Source organism: Ooceraea biroi, chromosome 4, assembly GCF_003672135.1.
Source record: "Ooceraea biroi isolate clonal line C1 chromosome 4, Obir_v5.4, whole genome shotgun sequence".
NCBI lineage: Eukaryota > Metazoa > Arthropoda > Insecta > Hymenoptera > Formicidae > Ooceraea > Ooceraea biroi.
This window is the reverse complement of record NC_039509.1, coordinates 17,486,745-17,505,882: the sequence shown is the minus strand read 5'-3', so window position 1 is coordinate 17,505,882 and position 19,138 is coordinate 17,486,745. Positions and strand designations below refer to the sequence as shown.

The 19,138-nt window shown below is 30.7% G+C and overlaps 1 protein-coding gene, 2 long non-coding RNA genes and 1 pseudogene across 9 annotated transcripts in view; 2 read left to right on the top strand and 2 right to left on the bottom strand.

Moving 5' to 3' along the window:
- Positions 1-1,743: 1,743 nt before the first annotated feature.
- Positions 1,744-3,025, bottom strand: LOC105286014. The gene is made up of 2 exons (XR_895159.3): positions 2,942-3,025; positions 1,744-2,729 (listed from the first exon to the last, which is right to left on the bottom strand). It is a non-coding gene; the product is annotated as an uncharacterized LOC105286014 (long non-coding RNA).
- Positions 3,026-3,365: 340 nt separating this feature from the next.
- On the top strand, positions 3,366-8,133 carry LOC113561750 (annotated as a pseudogene).
- Positions 7,768-19,138, bottom strand: part of LOC105282333 — a 40,138-nt gene continuing 28,767 nt past the window's right edge. For all 3 annotated transcript variants that reach the window (XR_003406424.1, XR_003406425.1, XR_003406426.1), the window contains one exon: positions 7,768-8,388. This is a non-coding gene — a long non-coding RNA (uncharacterized LOC105282333). The remainder of the gene's footprint in view (positions 8,389-19,138) is intronic.
- LOC105286024 lies at positions 8,915-18,980 on the top strand. 5 transcript variants are annotated; one of them, XM_026968884.1, is made up of 10 exons: positions 11,817-11,921; positions 12,647-14,220; positions 15,008-15,127; positions 15,456-15,573; positions 15,686-15,950; positions 16,062-16,178; positions 16,481-16,571; positions 16,847-16,992; positions 17,143-17,275; positions 18,362-18,980. In XM_026968884.1, the coding sequence occupies exons 2-10, from the start codon at positions 14,077-14,079 to the stop codon at positions 18,425-18,427; spliced, it is 1,200 nt and encodes a 399-aa protein (XP_026824685.1). In that variant the 5' UTR covers positions 11,817-11,921; positions 12,647-14,076; the 3' UTR covers positions 18,428-18,980. The 5 variants fall into 5 exon arrangements, 2 of the variants coding, with proteins under 2 accessions (XP_026824685.1, XP_026824686.1); XM_026968885.1 differs by lacking the exon at positions 18,362-18,980 and adding an exon at positions 17,921-18,048 and having other exon boundaries at positions 11,817-11,916; XR_003406423.1 differs by lacking the exons at positions 15,008-15,127; positions 15,456-15,573; positions 15,686-15,950; ... (3 more) ...; positions 17,143-17,275; positions 18,362-18,980 and adding exons at positions 8,915-9,531; positions 9,866-9,985; positions 10,095-10,212; ... (2 more) ...; positions 11,111-11,201; positions 11,476-11,621 and having other exon boundaries at positions 11,784-11,916; positions 12,647-13,293.

Here is a 19,138-nt window from a genome sequence, read left to right as displayed (position 1 = left end):
TATAGTTTAATCATATCTTTTATTTCTAATTTTTTATATAACATTTTTGATATTTAATAATAATATCTGTGTTTAAGATTCGCAAAATGTTTCATGAAAAAAATTGAGGGATCAATCTTCTTTTTGATAATAGTTACTGTGCTTTGCTTAAGTTTCAATCTTTTTGGAGTAAGTTTTTCTATTTTTTTCAACATATGTACAAGCGACTTAAAACTAAGATCTTGCAATTTTCATGTTAAAAAAGGGAAAAAATGATCAAAAATTATTAAAAGCACGAATTTCAAATTTCGAAATGCTTTGATAATAAAAGTAGTAAGTTTTAATGATGCGAAATATAAGTATTGCTACTTTACAACTTTTGCTTTTTCCTGTAAAAAAGTTTAGATTTTGTGTCAAGTGATGCGTTTTGTAAAATGTTGATCATCTAACGATGATATTTCAGGTATTTCATATTGAGTCACCTATGGAGGAAGTGGTAGAAGTTGTATTACACCTTTTTGCCATATTTACTATGCTCGCGGGTTTGTTCCTAGCTAATTATACTGGACAAGAAATTACAGATCATAGTAATTCTGTATATGTAACCACGTAAGTGATATTCTTACATGTGGTGCTGGTACCCATACAGCACAAAAGTCCGAGAGACATCGAAGGGATGTCTGAAGGACATTTTATATCCTGTGGATATCCCTACGGCATCCTTCAGACTTTTGTGCTGTATGGGTAACTTCATGCTAATAGTTTTTACTGATGAAAGTATGAATACAAACTCCTGCATATGTGCAAAAAAGTATTAATTTAATTATTTATACTTCTTCAATTGTCAAGTTTATTTTAATTTATTTATTTTATAGTTTATTATTAGCTTTAGCTTATTTCTTTATAGGTACCACGTTTCATGACATTTAGCACCGATACGCGTACAGAAACTGGTATTGTTTCTATTACAAAGAGGCAGTAAAATTTTTACCCTGGATGTTGGTGGATTATTTTCAGCATCTTTAGAATGTTTCGCTACAGTAAATTATACATAACTATATATAATATATATATTTTTATATATAAAAGTATATATACTGTATACATAGACTTATAATAATTATATTATATATCACATATCTTGTACAAGTAAAACAGAAACATATTTGTTTGCAGCTGCTGAGTGCATCAGTATCTTATTTCACCTTCATGTACTCCATGCAGCAATAACAAGTAAAAATCTTGCGTGATAGAATGGAATAGTATTTAGCATTAGTAATTAGAATAGAGTAGGTGGGTATAAACTACACATGTAGCCTTCTTTTTTCAAGTTTAATATATGTAGAATAATGATAGCATTGCATATGTCGCATCTTGCATATATTAGGGTGGAACTTAACTATTCCTGATGGTAATAGTGTTTTCAAGCTTTTTGAACTATGTATAGCGCATTTTAAATCTTAAGGTTGGCACTTTAAATCCGATTAAATGGCGGAAACATATTAGAAACTAAAGCAGAGTGATGATTAATTAAAAGTAAAAGAATTAATTGCCGCTCCTACTACAATAAAATAACACACTGGCTTGGTATTAGAAATTAATATTTAAAAATAAGTATGTAGACAGAGTGAGAAATGTTTATAATAACTTTTTCGCTTTTTATGCATGCGGTGGGTATAAAAAGTAATGAAACATCGAATAAATAAAATGATGATTTAAACATTAAATACATTTGGGCATAGTGGTTGCAACAAAAAAGAAACATGAGTTATAAAAAACATTTATTTTATCAATACTTAGTTCATGCACTTAAGGTGCAACAATCCATCAAATAACAGTGTATAGCACATCACAATAATTAAAGCGAATAGTAATATAATTAAGCAAGATGATATTCATATACTTGAACTTGTTCACATTTTGTTGTACAGAAGAAACTCTTAATCGTCACTTAAATATGCATTTCAAATCATTCATCAAGATAGAAGAGAATTCAAAACAAAAGAGTAAAGTAAAAGAATAAAAATTTATAGTTCTACTTACTGTAATAATAATAATAATAATTCCAAACACTTTACATATGTGTGTAAAGTCGACGAAATGTTGCTCCGCCCGTATATATGTCACATATACAATATAATAGCTTTCTAGAGCTTGTTACTGACGAAATTAATATGAGAAAAAAAATTATGATAATTGGATATGTTAGAAGTATAATTATGACAAGTTTGCGACAAGTGCGCTAGTTGATATGTAATATTATTTTTCTGTTCGCCGTATTTTTAATATCCAATTTTCAAAGGTCAGTTTTTTTCTAATAGCGGTTACTGTATGTTGCTAGAGCTTTAATCTTTTTCGAGTAAGTTTCTCTAAGAGTATCATTCGTATTAAAACACATCTTATCTAAATTAAATAGCAGCACACTATCTATTAGCTTGGCAGATATTATATAATACAGAATTACATATAGATGTGTGTGTATGTATAATATTGTTGCGGATGAATACTTTTCAATACTCATGCAGGCACACACTCGCCCATAAAGTATTACTCGTTTTATATAAAAGAACTCTCTTTATTTTACACGGAGATAACACGACTGTGAGGACACCGTTAGAACTCCGCGAAGAGTCTTCTTTTCCGTTGGATGTGTTACCGTCTCAAGGAGGTGCTTGTCGTCTTCTTATGGGTCGATCGATTTTCTAGTCGACCGACAATAATTTCGGCCGTTCGATATACGAGTGGCTCCTCTACACGGACACAACAATATATTTAATACATTGAGATAACACGAGCATAGAGATAAAGCAATTCGTTTGCTTTCCATAGTATATCGAATAAAACTGTCAAAAAGCAAAACTATGTATATAAGTTACTCTTCAGTTACATCTCTTTAAGTTACTTATCAAGCATGAAACAAAGAGTAACACCGAATAAAAGTTTATAGTTTTATGTATTTTACCAGCAATAATTCCAAACTTGACACATATGTGTATAAAGTCAACGAAATACTGCTCCGCTCGCATGTTCATTCAACGAGTGCTCCCTGTGGAATGAAAAGAGGAAAACTAAAAACCAGCAAATGCGCTTGCGCGTATTTCGATCTCTGGCATCATTTTATTCTATTATTTTATTGAGAGAAATAAATACATGTTGAATTTTTTTCTTTCCTCCGTGTGACATGAATTACTTAATGATTGAGCACTTTTCTCGTATGAAGACGTTACGTTAAATCAAACAGGTGTTACAATCGCACGATGGTATCGTGCATTATCTTACGCTACGTTAATACTAAATTAAATAATTTATCTGACACTTTACACGGTAAGAGGAAAGTTGTAAAATATAATCTAATGATGGAGGAGGAGGATCGACAAACTGCTGTGGATTATTCCGCAGTCAAGTGCGATGTTTCAGCGATCGCGAAACATGATCTGTATTACAAAGCAGTACTTCAATTGGAATCGGGTACTTCTGCTTCCTGTAGGCTTGTGGCCTGACAAGGAAACAAAATTCACTCGTTTTCAGGCAAGATTGTTTTGCTGTTTTGTGATGAGCAACATCGCATTTCAGGTACGTCAGCCAGATGTACACCTATGCCACGGTAGAATTTAATCATAGAATGACTAAGAACAACTAACTAATGTAACGGCGGTAAAATGACGGAAAAATGACGGATTAATATCACGGACACGTGAAATATCATGTCGTTAAGAAGATTTGATTTCGCCTTTTTTCATCTTCATATCAGTGACATTTTAATTACGTTGTAAAAAGATAGAGGATTAAGATTAAATTAAAACCTAAACTTATACACCAAATTATAGTTCATAGAAAGAGATTCTTCACTACGAAACATATTCTCCTTATTAAATAATAAAAATAAGATGTACAAATATGCTAGTCTGCACAACTATAAACGTGTTTATTTTAATATTTCCAAATAAAAAGATGTAAGAGTCATTATTGAAAAGACAATACAAATTTACAAGAATACGTATCCAATGCAACCCGAGAAAGCTATTAAGTGCGCGCCAAGTATAAATGCAAGATTGATTTTATGACAAATACTATTTCGAATTACAAATTAAACTGAATTGCTTTGAGATACTTGACTAGTTAACTATCGATTTCATATATAGATTTTTTATAAACTTGGCATATATTTTTACATTTATAAAGTGTTTTTAGTTTATCTTTCTATATTTCTCGATGAAATATTACCAAATGTATTGATAATATTTGCTTCATTTATTCCATTTTCTCATTATTGTATTATTCCTGATTAGTCATGACAGTACTTTAAAATATTAATTTTATATTATTACAGTCATGTTATGCTGTAGGAAAATGGATGTCTTTCTATATTGTTACATTTGGGGCACTGAAGGGGAATAAAAAAATATAAAGTATTCTTAAATATTACGCATAAAAGATTTATTTTGTGTTTAAAGAATTATTATAAACATGTTTTATATTCTGTTTGTTTCAATCATTTGACGTCACTGGATCAGTAATTATCAGTTTCTCTGACATCATTTAGATTAAGATATGATAGCTAGGTAATTTGGGTCATAACTATTTAACATTTTCGTTTGTTGAGTGGTGAAATATGTCATTTAGCAATATATAATTAACAATTATCCATTTGCATCAATACATTTAAGTTTTTGTTCGTAGTTCTCAAGACTCTTCAAGACAGAATGTGGCATTGAGCATGCTATCAGAATAATCTGTTGCGCAACTTTCTTTGTTATGCTCATGATTATGTGCATCTGCTTGTGGATTAACATGAAAACTGTAAGTTATGTCTCTATTCCAGAAAAAAGCGACTGCCATAAATGAATTACATTGTACGTGGCAATGTTATTTCAAACTTTGCGGGATATAGCGTAAAATATTATTAATATGATAGATAAAATATTTCTTGGACCAATTGCAATACATCTACGATGAGCTAAAAGACAAAAACGAAATTGCTATCTATGAAAAATACGGATACTTTGGGAAACGTCTTACGATTACACTGATAGGTAAGAAAACAATTCGACGGTTATTATCATAATATGTATAGAACAATTAATTGGAAAGAAGTTGAAGACTATTAGAAAGACGAATAACAACTGTTTTTATGTACATTACTTTGTTTTCAGTACTTCTTATGTGCGGTGTATTTACTAATTGTGTCATGATATATTCGCCATACATTCTTGACGTCGTCATGCCGAAAAATGAATCTTACACAATTCACATGATGGAAATGGTGACCAAGTACTTCATTGTATCAGAAAAGTATTACTTTTTAATTCTTGTGCATCTGAACGCAACCTGTTCTGCAGAACTGATCGTATTCACAGCGACGGCAACAATGCTGATGTCGATTTTCAAGCATATCTGTGGAATGTTTGAGATTGCCAGGTAAAGAAGTGATTAATGCAAAAAACGACGGATGTTCAGATTGTATGAAAAATATCGTATTCTGTCGTGTTTCAAACAATCTAGAAAGGGAATTTAATTACAGAAAGAATGTTATTTATAGCTACCGCATTGAGCAAGCAATGACGATCGAGTTGTTACGTGATCTTAATACGAAAAATGAGATTCTAATTTACAAGAACTTGATCTGTGCCGTAGACATACATCGCAAAGCTATGGTGTTAGTATTTATCTGCTACTGTGTCTCTATTACATATACAAATAATGCTGATAAAGCATTTTAAGCAAAGTTATAGCTTGTCCTAAAACTTGTTATAATAAAAACAGAACTATGATAACTTTGGGATGCTAGTCAAACAAAAATCTAAAATAATTATAACGATTAAAAATAATTAGAAATATTGTACAATTATAGCTTAATCGAATCTTTTATTTCTAGTGGCTGATATAGCATTTTTGATATTTAATAATAATGTCTATGTTTAAGATTCGCAAAATGTTTCATGAAAAAACTTGAAGGATCACTCTTCTTTTTGATAATAGCTACTGTGCTCTGCTTGAGTTTCAATCTTTTTGGTGTAAGTTTTCCTACTTTCAACGTACTATTATTATGTACTAGCGACTTATAACTAAGATTTAATTTGCATTTTAAAAAAGTGAAAAAATGATCAAAAATTATTAAAAGCACGAATTGCAAATTTTGCTAATTTTATAATAAAATTAGTATGTTTCAATGTGAAATATAAGTATATGCTTCCTTACAACTGTTGCTTTTTTCTGCAATAAAGTTTAGATTTTGTGCAAAGTGATGCGTTTTATAAAATGATGATCACACAACGATGATATTTCAGTTATTTCACATTGAGTCACCTACGGAGGAAATGGAAGAAGTTTTATTACACAATGGAGCTGTGATAATTATACTCGTGGTGATGTTCCTAGCTAATTATACGGGACAAGAAATTACAGATCATAGCAATTCTGTATATGTAACCACGTAAGTAATTTATTCTTACATGTGATACTGGTGACTTCATCCTAATAGTTTTTACTGATGAAAGTACAAATTAAAGCACCTGCATATGTGCACAAAATTATTAATTTAGTTTTTTATATTTCTTAAGTTGTCCTTTTTCTTCAGTTTTATTTTACTCTATTTATATTATAGTTTATTTTACGTTAGCATATTTCTTTCTAGGTACAATGTTTCATGATATTTAGCACCGATACATGTACAGAAACATGTATTGTTTCTATTACAAAGGAGCACTAGAATTTTCACTCTAGATGTCGGTGGATTATTCTCAGCATCTGTAGAATGTTTCACTACAGTAAATTATACATAAATATATGTATAAATTATATTTATTTATACATATATATTTATATAAACAAAAACATTTTTCATATATTTATATATATTGTTGAAGCAAGCAGGTTATTGGATTGCACGAGGTAGAAAAAGACTCAATATGATTTCCGTTTTTATAACTGAGTTTTCTTTACTTAACATGAGTAGTTAGCTAGTTGATATTAACTGTATGAGAGACTGAATATGATTCTATGACTGAATATGATTCTATGACAAACTTGCTCCAACATATATATATTTATTATGCACGGGGTATCTAAGTTCTAGTGCATATAGTACGAATACGAAAGATATGAGATGTCAATTATTTTTTATATCATTTTTTCTATTCAAAATACACTACTTCTAAGTGAATTCAACGCTGAAAGAGATAAAACACTTTTCACAGCAATCAGTGTACTCCGTCTTCAGAGTATCGTAAACAATTCTAATATGTTAATACATTTATGATACTCTTATAATATAGTTTATATACAGGGTGTCCCGCGTACAGGACTTTTCGATTCAGCTAAGTCCAAACTATACACCATTAACCAGCGGTAACAGAGTTATGAGACACCCTGTATATATTTATTTATATTTATATTTATATATAAAAATATGCATATACTGTATATATAGACTTATAATACATTATATATCGCACATTGTGCAAGTAAAACAGGAACGTATTTGTTTGCAGCTGGTGAGTGCATCAATATCTTACTTCACCTTCATGCACTCAATGCAGTAATAACAAGTAAAACTCTTGTGTGATAGAATAGAATAGTATTAGATTGTACAGAAAGTTCGTGCGGTTTTTTAAGAGATGACATTAAAACATGTTTATCTATGTCGTGGGACTTTAACATATAACATATATACATATTGTGAAAGAGGACACTTCAACGCATCATTTACGAATAAGAACAATAGGATCAATTGAAGTTTGTTAATTTTACATCAAATTAAAAATGGGAGAAAAGAAGATGCATTTTTGACACATTATGTTATTTTATTTCAAAAAAAGCAAGAGTGCCGTTCAGATAACAAAAAAGATTTACAGAAGTAATGCAGCAGCTGAAAGAACTGTTCAGAAGTAGTTCGCTCGCTTCAAAAGTGATGATGTTAACATCGAAGACTCAAGAACGCTCAGATAGGCCTTCTGCGGTAGATGACGACCAAATTGCAACAATAATTGAAAGTAATCGACGTTACATAACGCGAGGCATTGCGGAGATACCCCACATATCTAATTCGATCCTTAAACAGCATCTTAGAATACTTGGCTATGTGAAAAACCGCACTTTCCGAACAAACCAATATTAAGAATTAGTAATTAAAATAAAGTAAAAAGATATAAAATACACATTTAGCTTTCCTTTTTGATGTTTAATAAACAATGATGATTATAGCGTTATTACATATACCGTACCTTGCATATATTAGGATGAAGCTTAACTATCCTTGGTAACAAATCTTTTTTGAGCTTTTTGAGCTATGTAGCGTATTTTAAATCTTAAGGATGGCACTTTGAAACTGACTAAATGACAGGAACATATTTGAATCCAAAACGGAGTTATGATTAATTAGAAGTAAAAGCACCAAATTAATTGCAGATCCTAATACAATAGAATATAACACACAAGCTTGGTATTAGGAATTAATATTTAAACATAATTACGTAGAAAGAGTGAGATATGCTTATAATAGACTTTCTTCGCTTTTTTCGCATGCGCTTAAGAAGCAATGAAACAATCGACAATGAATAAATAAAATGATATATCATTCAAACATTAAATATATTTGAGCACAGTACTTGTAACATTGTCTCGTTAGATCAATAAAGAAACATGAAGTGTTATAATAACCATTTATTTTATCAATTAATACATGCTACATTTACTACATGCAATTAAGATACAACAATCCATCAAATAACAATAGCATATCAAAACAATAAAAAAGAATATTAATATAATTAAGCAAGATGATATTCAAGCATTTAACTGTATCTGTTTATATTTCGTTCTGTAGCACAATATCCTAAAGTTTAACTCAATATCTTAAATTTGTCATTAAATCAATCTTCAAGCGTAAGACAGAAGAATATATCCGAATAAAAGTTTATAGTTTTATGTACTGTACCAGTAATACTTTCAAACTTGACACATATGTGTAAAGTCGATGGAATGCAGCTTCGCTCAAAGCATATGTTCATTCAACGAGTGCTCACTGCAGAATGAAAAGAGGAAAACTAAAGGGCACGAAAAACGACCAACTGCGCTTGCGCGTATTTCGATCTCTGGCATCATTTTACGATTATTGTACAGCGGGGAAATAAATATACGTTGAATATTTTTCTTTTCTCCGTGTAACAATTACTTAATCGATGAGTACTTTTCTCGAGCCAAGGCGTTAAATTGTCATCAAACAGGTGTTACAATCGCACGGTAGTATCGTGCACCACCTCGCGCTACATTTATGCTAATTTAAATAATTTATCTGGAAATTTATGCGGCGAGGGGAAAATTTTAAAACACTAGTGATGGGAAAAGGGGATAGACGAACAGGTATAGATTATTTTGCAGGCAGGTGCGAAGTTTTGACGATCACAAAACATGATCTGTATTAAAAAACAGTACTTCAACTGGAATCGAGTACTACTCCTTCCTTTGGGCTTGTGGCCTGACAACGAAACAAAATTCACTCGTTTTCAGGCAAGATTGCTTTTTAGTCTCCTGATGAGCAGCGTTGTATTTCACGTATGTTATTACTCAGGTAGTATACTTACGTCAGAATTTGGTCAGAGAAAAAGAAATAACTGAAACAATATGTTTTTGTAACGTCTTGAAGTCAGGAAAAAACGTTTTATATCAGGTTTTATTTAATCATTTGACGTTACTGGATCATACATAGTAATCACCAGTTTCTCTAACATATATTTGACGTAGGTATGCTAACTGGATATTTTGTATCACAACTATTTAACATTATCGGTTGTGTTAGTTTGTTGAGTGTTGAAATGTCTTTTAGAAATATATAAATAATATATAATAAATTCTCCACTTGGAACAATAAAATGTAATTTTGTTGCAGTTCTCAAGACTGTTTATTGGAAAATGTAGCATTGATTACGTTATCACACTAATCTCTTCTGCTACATTTTTCGTTACACTTCTGATTGTCTTCATCAGCTTTTGGATTAACATGAAAACTGTAAGCCTCTAATCTAGAAAGAAAGCGCCTGTCTTAAATGAATTACTGTACATGGCAATGTTCTTACAAACTTTGTGGAATATAGCGTAAAATATTGTTAACATGATAGATGAAAAATTTATTGAATTACTTGCAACACATCTATGACGGGTTAAAGGACAGAAACGAAATTGCTATTTATGACAAATACGGATATATTGGAAAACGAGTTACGATCATACTGACGAGTAAGAAGAAAATCCGAAAATTATCACAATATGTAAAACTAAATACGTAAAATAGTTGAATAATATTGGAAAATGAATAACTGTTTTTATGTAAACTATTTCGTTTTCAGTACCTACTGTGTGCGGCTTATGTTTTAATAGTATCATGCTATATTCACCGTACATTCTTGACATTGTTATGCCGAAAAATGAATCTTACGCAATTCATATCATGGAAATGATAACTAAATACTTCAGAGTATCAGAAAAGTATTACTTTTTAGTTCTTGTGCACCTGAACGCAACCTGTACTGCAGGATTGATCATACTGATAGGGACGGGAACAATGATGATATCGTATTTCAAGCATGCTTGTGGAATGTTTGAGATTGCCAGGTAAAGAAATGATTAATGAAATAAACGACAGATGTTCCGACTGTCTGAAAATATTGTATTCCATCTTACACAATCTGAAAAGTGATGTAATTACAAAATGAATATTATTTGTAGCTACCGTATTGAGCAAGCAATGGCGATCGAATTGTTACATCACATTAATACGAAAACTGAGATTGTAATTTACAAGAAGATAATCTGTGCCGTAGATATACATCGCAAAGCTATGCAGTTAGTATTTATCTGATAATTAGATAAATTCTATTAGACAAATAATCCTAATAAAACATTAACAGCAAAAAAGTTTTACTTTTTCTTACAACTTCTTTATAATAAAAACAAAGTATTATATAGATACAGAACTATGATAACTTTCGGATGCTAGTAAAACAAAAATATAAAATAATTAATAACGATTGAAAATACATTTAGAAATATTGTACAATTATAGCTTACTCAAATCTTTTATTTCTAATGGCTGATATAACATTTTTGATATTTCATAATAATATCTGTGTTTAAGATTCGCACAGTGTTTCATGAATAAACTGGAAAGACCATTATCCTTTTTGATAATAGCTACTGTGCTTTGCTTGAGTTTCAATCTTTTTCGAGTAAGTCTTTTTACTTTCAGGATATATACAAGGATTATAACTACACTCTTGTAATTTTTATTTTAACAAAAGATAAAAATGATTAAAACTTATGTAACATCCAAATTTCAAATTTTCCTACTTTTATGGTAAAATTAGTAAGTTTCGAACATGAAAAATATAATACAAGTTTTGCTTCCTTACACCTTTTGGTTTTTGCTTGAATAAAGTTGAGATTGTATACAAAGTGATGCGTTTTGTAAAATGTTGAAAAATCACAAGGATGATATTTCAGATATTTCAAATTGAGTCACCTACGGAGAAAGTGGAAGAATTTTTATTACACTTTCTTGCTATGATAGCTATATTCGTGCTGATGTTCATTGCTAATTATACTGGACAAGAAATAACAGATCATAGCAATTCTGTATATGTAACCACGTAAGTGATACTCTTACACGTAGTGCTCGTGGCTTCATGCTAACAGTTTCTAATGATGAAAATACGAATTAAAAAACACCTCCATATGTGCACAAAATTATTAATGTATTTTCCTATATTTTTCACAAATTGTCAACTTTACTCTTAGTTATTTCTTTCTAGATACAACGTTTCATGATATTTAGCACCAATACGTATACAGAAACTGGTACTGTTTCTATTACAAAGGGGCAATAAAATTTTCACCCTGAATGTTGGTGGATTATTTTCAGCATCTTTAGAATGTTTCTCTACAGTAAAGTATACATACATATATAAATTACATTTATTTATACATATTGTTGAAGCAAGCAGGTTATTGGATTGCACAAGATAAAAAATGACTCGATATGGTTTCCGTTATAATATATATAATTCATTTATAGGTCGCGAATATATATCATATAATAATATATAAAATATATATATCTATAATTCAGTTTACTTCACTTTATGAGAAAAAAAAAATATATATATACATTGAGTTTACTTCTTACGTATATGAGCTAGTTAGTCGATCGCGTTATCTGCATGAGAGACTAAGTGGTATTGTCTGACAAACGATGATAGCTCATGCAGCACGAAGAAGAAAGAAGATGTATAACATTCGTGAAGTATTGCGTGCACGCGCATGTCAATCTTCTGCTAATATATTGTTATATTGCCAATGAAAGTTTACAAAACTTGCTTCAACATATATACATTTATTAAGCATGGTACATCTAGACTGATGCATATGGTACTCAAAAAAATACAAAACGTCAATTCTTTTTTGATATTATTCTTTTTCTATTCAAAAAACGCTCCTTTTCATTGAAATCAACGCTGGGAGCGATTAAAAATTGTTTTAAAGAAGTCACTGTACTCTATTTTCAGAATATTGTAATCATTTCTAATATATTAATATGGTACATTTATGATACTCTTATAATACATTATATGTCGCATATCTTGTACAAGTAAAACAGGAATGTATTTGTTTGCAGTTGGTGAGTGCATCAGTATCTTACTTCACCTTTATGTACTCCATGCAGCGATAATAAGTAAAAATCTTGTGTGATAGAATAGAATAGTATTTAGCCTTACTAACTAAGTAGGATAGTGTAGATAGATATAAAGTACACATTTAACCTTCTTTTTTCATGTTTAATGTAGAATGTTGATTATAGCATTATTACAAATCACACCTTGCATATTGGGGTGGAGCTTAACTATCCTTGCTAACAAAACTTTTCGTGCTTTTTGAGCTATGTAGTGTATTTTAATTCTTAAGGTTGGCACTTTAAAACCCACTAAATGACGGAAACATATTTGAATTTAATTTTGAATCTATAACGGTGCTATGATTGATTAAAGATAAAAGCACGGAATTAATTGCCGTTCCTAGAATAAAAAATAATAAACAGACTTAGGAATTAGTATTTTATTAGGAATTAGTATTTAAAAATAAGTACGTAGTACGTATTAAGTAAGTAGTAAAAATAAGTACGTAGAAAGAGTGAGAATTGTTTATAACAGACTTTTTCGCCTTTTGTGCATATAAGGAGCGTATAAGGAGAAATAAAAAGTCGATATAAATAAAATGATGATTCAAACATTAAATACATTTGAGCATAGTGCTTGTAACAAAAAAGAGACATGTGTTATTAATGAACATTTATTTTATCAATATTGAATTCATGCAATTACGGTGCAATCAATTAAATAACAATCCATCAAATAATGGCATATGAAAACAATTAAAGAGACTGATGAATATAATTAAGCAAAATGATATTCATGCACTTTTCTGTTTCCGTTTACATTTCATTCTATTGCAGGATATCTTGAATGTTCACTTATATTTGCACTTTAGAGCAGCAGTCATCAAGCATAAGAAAAATAATTCTAAATAAAAGTTTATAGTTCTATTCACTTTACCAATAATAATTCCAAACTTGACATGTGTATGTAAAGTCGACAAAACGCTGCTCCGTTCGAAACATGTTTATTCAACGAGTGCTCACAGACGAATGAAATGAAGAAGACTAAAGGCATTAAAAGAGAAAAACTGCGCTTGCGCGTATTTCGTTCTCTGGTCCCATTTTATGATTATTTTACTGTGAGAAATAAACGTATATTGAATTTTTTCTTCCCCCCGTGTGAGATGAATCACTTAATCGTTGAGTACTTTTCTTTTCTTGAGAAATTTCAGAGAAGAAGGGTTAAATTGTCATCAAACAGCTTACAATCGCACGGTGGTATCGTACACTACTTTGTGCGCTATATTTATGCTAAATTAAATAATTTACCTGGAAATTTACACAGTGAGAGGAAAGTTTTAAAATATAATATAATCTAATAATAGAAGAAGAGAATGGACAAACTGCTGTGGATTATTCCGCAGTCAAGTGCGAAGTTTTGACGATCGCGAAACATGGTCTGTATTAAAAAGCGATACTTTAACTGGAATCGGTTATTTCTGCTCCCTTTGGGTTTGTGGCCTGATAAGGAAACAAAATTCACTCGTTTTCAGGCAAAGTTGCTTTTTAGTCTTCTGATGAGCAGCGCTGCATTTCAGGTACGTTATTACTCAAATGTTTACATCAAAACGGCGTCAGAATTTGGTCAGAGAATAACCAAAACTGACCGATGCAATGACGTGTCAAAATGACGATAATCTGACAGATTAATGTAACTAAAAACAGACAAATGATATTTTATGTCGTTAACAATATGTGCTTTCGCGATCTTTTGTACTTTTCAGTGACATTGTAATGATGTTTTAGTAAATTGGAAAAGTATATAAATAATATCTGAACTTATTGTGGATTGGCGAGGAAAACCGGGCCGATTGTTTGGCAAAATTAAGAATTCAAATTTATTATAACTGATATATTGATTGATTACATCTGATTTTGACGATTATAATGTATATTATGAATATTATGCAGGGTGTCCCAGATCTACCGTATGACACGTTAATAGTCGATTCCTGAGTTCATTTGAAAACGAAAAGTTTAATACTAAAATCTCGAAATTGCTATAATTTTTAAATAGGAAAGGTTTAAAGTTCACCAATTAGCTTGTCAACTTTCGCGTACTCAAGGACATCGCATGTCAAAAGAGCCCTTCCACGATACTTCACTCAACCCAATAGGAAAAGTAACAAAAAAAAACTATTATTATCCCAAGCTTTGTCGCTTTGCGAACAGTGTACAAAGAAATAAAGTGAATAATAATTTCGCGTGTTATTGTTTCTACTGAGTTGAGTGTCATAGTCATACATGTTATTATAATGTTCAGTTCTACATCCGTAATTGCATATTGCTTTGCAATTAGGATATCAATAAATTTAATATTTGCAGCTCTCAAGACTCTTCAGCGTAGAATGTCACTTTGATTCTGCTGTCACAATACTGTCTTCCTCATCATTTTATATCGCGCTCACGATTATTTTTATGTGTTTTTGGATTAACATGAAAACTGTAAGTTATGTCTTCACTTCCATCAGAAAAGAAATGATTGCCGTAAATTAATTTTGTATTGGGTCAGTTAAAAGGTTCGAATCGATTTTCAATATTAAATCGCCACATACATGTAACATCAGCAATAATATTGACAATGTCAATCTATATCAGTATTGTCTAATTATTACTTGACTTAATTACTTGATTAGTGAATAATTTGTCTTCACTAAATGCAAAACATGAAATTTGGCGCAAAAATCGAATCGAAATTTTGACCGAATACATGGTAATATTCTTTGAAATTTTATATAGCAAAATATAGCGTAAAATATTGTTAACATGATAGATGAGATATTTATTCGAACAACTACAACATATCTATGACGGGCTAAAGGACAAAGCTGAAATTGCTATCTATGACAAATACGGATACATTGGGAAATGTCTTACAATTAGATTGATGAGTAAGAAAAAGATCCGCTATTATCACAATATGTAAAAAGAAATCATAAAAAGATTGAACAAAACTGCAAAATCAAATAATAACTGTTTTTATGTAGACTTCTATGTTTTCAGTACCTATGGTGTGCGGCATGTTTTCTAATTTTATCATAGTATATTCGCCGTACATTCTTGACGTCGTTATGCCAAAAAATGAGTCTTACGCAATTCACGTAATGGAAATGGTGACCAAGTACTTCATTGTATCAGAAAAGTATTACTTTTTAGTTCTTGTGCACCTGAACGTAGCCTGTACTGCAGGATTGATCGTAACCGTAGGGACGGGAACAATGATGTTATCGTATTTTAAACATGCTTGTGGAATGTTTGAAATTGCCAGGTAAAAAAGTGATTAATGAAATAAACGACGGATGTTCAGACTGTCTGAAAAATATTCCATTTTAAACAATCTGGAAAGAAAATTTAAGTACAGAAGGAATGTTATTTATAGCTACCGTATTGAGCAAGCAATGGCGATCGAGTTGTTACATGACCTTAATACGAAAAATGAGATTGTAATTTACAAGAAAATAATCTGTGCTGTAGATATACATCGCAAAGCTATGGAGTTAGTATTTATCTACTAATGTATATACATTACACACACACAAATGATCTTGAAAATGCAATGTTACGGAAAAATTATAGCTTTTCCTAAAATCATCAATTATAATACAGACGAAGTATTAGATAAATATAGAATTATGATAAGTTTTGCATGCTCTTTGGTAATGAAACAGAACTATAACATGTATAACTATAGTCGCGATTGAAAATACTCAGAAATATTGAAGTTTATAGAATATATTATTAGTAACTGATATGTTTTTGATATTTAATAATATTTATTAATAATAATATTTGTTTAAGTTTCGCCAAATGTTTCATAACGAATACTGAAGGGACATTGTTTTTCTTGATTTTAACTGGTGTGCTTTGCTTGAGTTTCAATCTTTTTCGTGTAAGTTTCCTTACTTTCAGTATATTTACAACCTTACAACTAACAGTATTATAACATCCTGTAAGCTCCATTTTAAAAAAAGAAAAGGTGATTAGAACATATTAAAAATGTGAATTCCAAACGTTGTGATTTTATAAAATTATTAGGTTTTAAAAAGAATGAGAAATATAATACAAATATTGCTTTCCTTCATTCTTTTGCTTTTTCCTGCAATAAATTTTAGATTTTGTGCACAACTGCGTTTTATACACTTTGGTACGACTAATGTATTTTAGATATTTCAAATTAAATCACTTGTGGACGAAGTGGAAGAAGTTTTATTACATTTTTTCGTTGTAATACTCGTGCTAGTGGGCTCATTCCTAGCCAATTATGTTGGACAAGAAATGATGGATTACACTAATCACGTATATGAAACCACGTAAGTGACATTCTTACATATCGGACTTGAGATTTGCTAATAGTTTTAAATGACGAACATTAAAAAATGCATATGTATGTGTCAAGTTGTATTAATCTATTTTTCCATACTTTTCAACTTGTCAAATCTATTTTAGTTATTTCTTTATAGATACAATGTTTCATGGTACTTAGCACCGTTAGACATACAGAAAATGATACTGTTTCTGTTACAAAGGGGCAGCAGAACTTTCACCCTGAACGTCGGTGGATTATTTACAGCATCTTTCGAATGTTTCGCTACAGTAAATCTATTTTTTTCATTTATACATATTATTGAAGCAAGCAGCTTAATCGATTGCACATGATAGAAAAAGACACGATACAGTTCCCTTCATTATAAATAAGTTTATTTTTTTCTAACATACATGGGCTAGTTAGTCGATCGCGTTAACTGCATGAAAGACTGAGTGTAAGTGTCTAACAATCGCAGACGTTACGTGCAGCACAAAGAAGAAGGAAGTTATATAACATCCACAGTATTGAGCGCGTTCGTGGCAATCTTGTGCTAATACATTATTATATGGTTAATGAAAGTTTGCAAAACTTGCTCCAGCAAATATACATTTATTATGCACGATAGGTCTAGGTTCTGGTGCATGCTAAGCTATGATACTGAAAGAAGTACAAAACGTGAACTATTTTTTTATATTATTTTTTGTATTCACAATATGCTCCTTTTGAGTGAATTCAACTCTGGAAGAGAGTAAAAAGTTTTTCACAGCAATCGCTGTACTCCGTTTTAAGCATCTCTAATATATTAATACATTTATATACACTTACAATACGCGAGCGCGCGCGTGTGTGTGTGTGTGTGTGTCCTGTATACATAGATTTATAGTACTTTATATATCACATATCAAGTAAACTACGAACATATTTATTTCCAGCTGGTGAGTGCATCAGTATCTTACTTCACCTTCATGTACTCCATGCAGCAATAATCAAAAAAATAAAATTCGAGTAGAAATCTTGCGTGATAGCTTAATAGAATAGAGCAAGTAGATATAAAGCACACAATATTCAGCCTTCTTTTTTATGTTTACAATGTTGATTATGATGTTATTATACATATGCAGGATGCGGCATTTAATTTGAGACGCTTAAATATATAAACAATCAGTGCAAAATGGAAAGACATGTTTTAGGCGAAAGTTGTAGGTTTTTTTAAAAAACATATAGTAATACTGCTAGTTTGACCCTGCAGTGAATGCCAACGTAAAATAATGGTCAACTTCATATTTTTTAATGGAACCCTACTTTTTTGACCACTTACGTTTGTAGTCCTCCTTATGACGAATTCACTTCAAACATACTTACTATCATTCTAGGTCAACTTCCTGAGGCAGACATGGAAATATTTCCATTTTTTCAAAACTTTCTCACAGCTTCATTAAATGAAAAACATGATGAAACATTTCTCTGAGGATACACAAGTGAGACACAAGAACGAAATAACTAGTACACTTTCATTCTACTACATAATTGATTCTCCGCGAGCAATACAGATGGAATAATTTTTATGTTACCAACTGAAAGATGCACGTTGTGTGATTGCGTACAACAACAATAAGAACAGTTTATTTAATTAAAATGGCAAGATTAACTATAGCAAAGAATACTAATATGTTATAAAGAAAGTATATGATTTTCATTTATGATAAATATCGAAAAATATCCGTGAAGCATTTGTTTCATACGCTGAACGACATTCTGAAAGAAATGTTGTACAACGTTCTCAATTCTATCGAGTGAAAGAATTTTTAGTAAATGAAAATGTTTATGTAGAAAACAAACTGGCAAAAGACTGTCACAGATGAAAATAATAAAGTTTTCGTAAGAGTACTAGCTCATAATCCACAAATAGGTCATTCGTCATTTTTAGCATTTCATAAAATAGATTAAGCTAAATTGTGCATGACTAAAAACAAAATATATAAAACTTTTCTGTAACAAGCTGAATTCATTCATCAAGCATAAGAATAACTCCGACTAAAAGTTCATATTTGTATATATTTTACCAGTAATCACTCCAAACATGAAATATATGTGGATAAAGCCGAATGAAATACTGCTCCGCACGAAGTATATGTTCATTCAACGAGTGC

Bases quoted from the DNA above. Each gene is read 5' to 3' on its own strand.
- LOC105286024 (XM_026968884.1), top strand. From the start codon at position 14,077: ATGGTCTGTATTAAAAAGCGATACTTTAACTGGAATCGGTTATTTCTG. The intron at 15,951-16,061 runs GTAAAAAAGTGA...TGTTATTTATAG, and splicing joins GGAATGTTTGAAATTGCCAG to CTACCGTATTGAGCAAGCAA. The intron at 16,179-16,480 runs GTTAGTATTTAT...TATTTGTTTAAG, and splicing joins ATACATCGCAAAGCTATGGA to TTTCGCCAAATGTTTCATAA.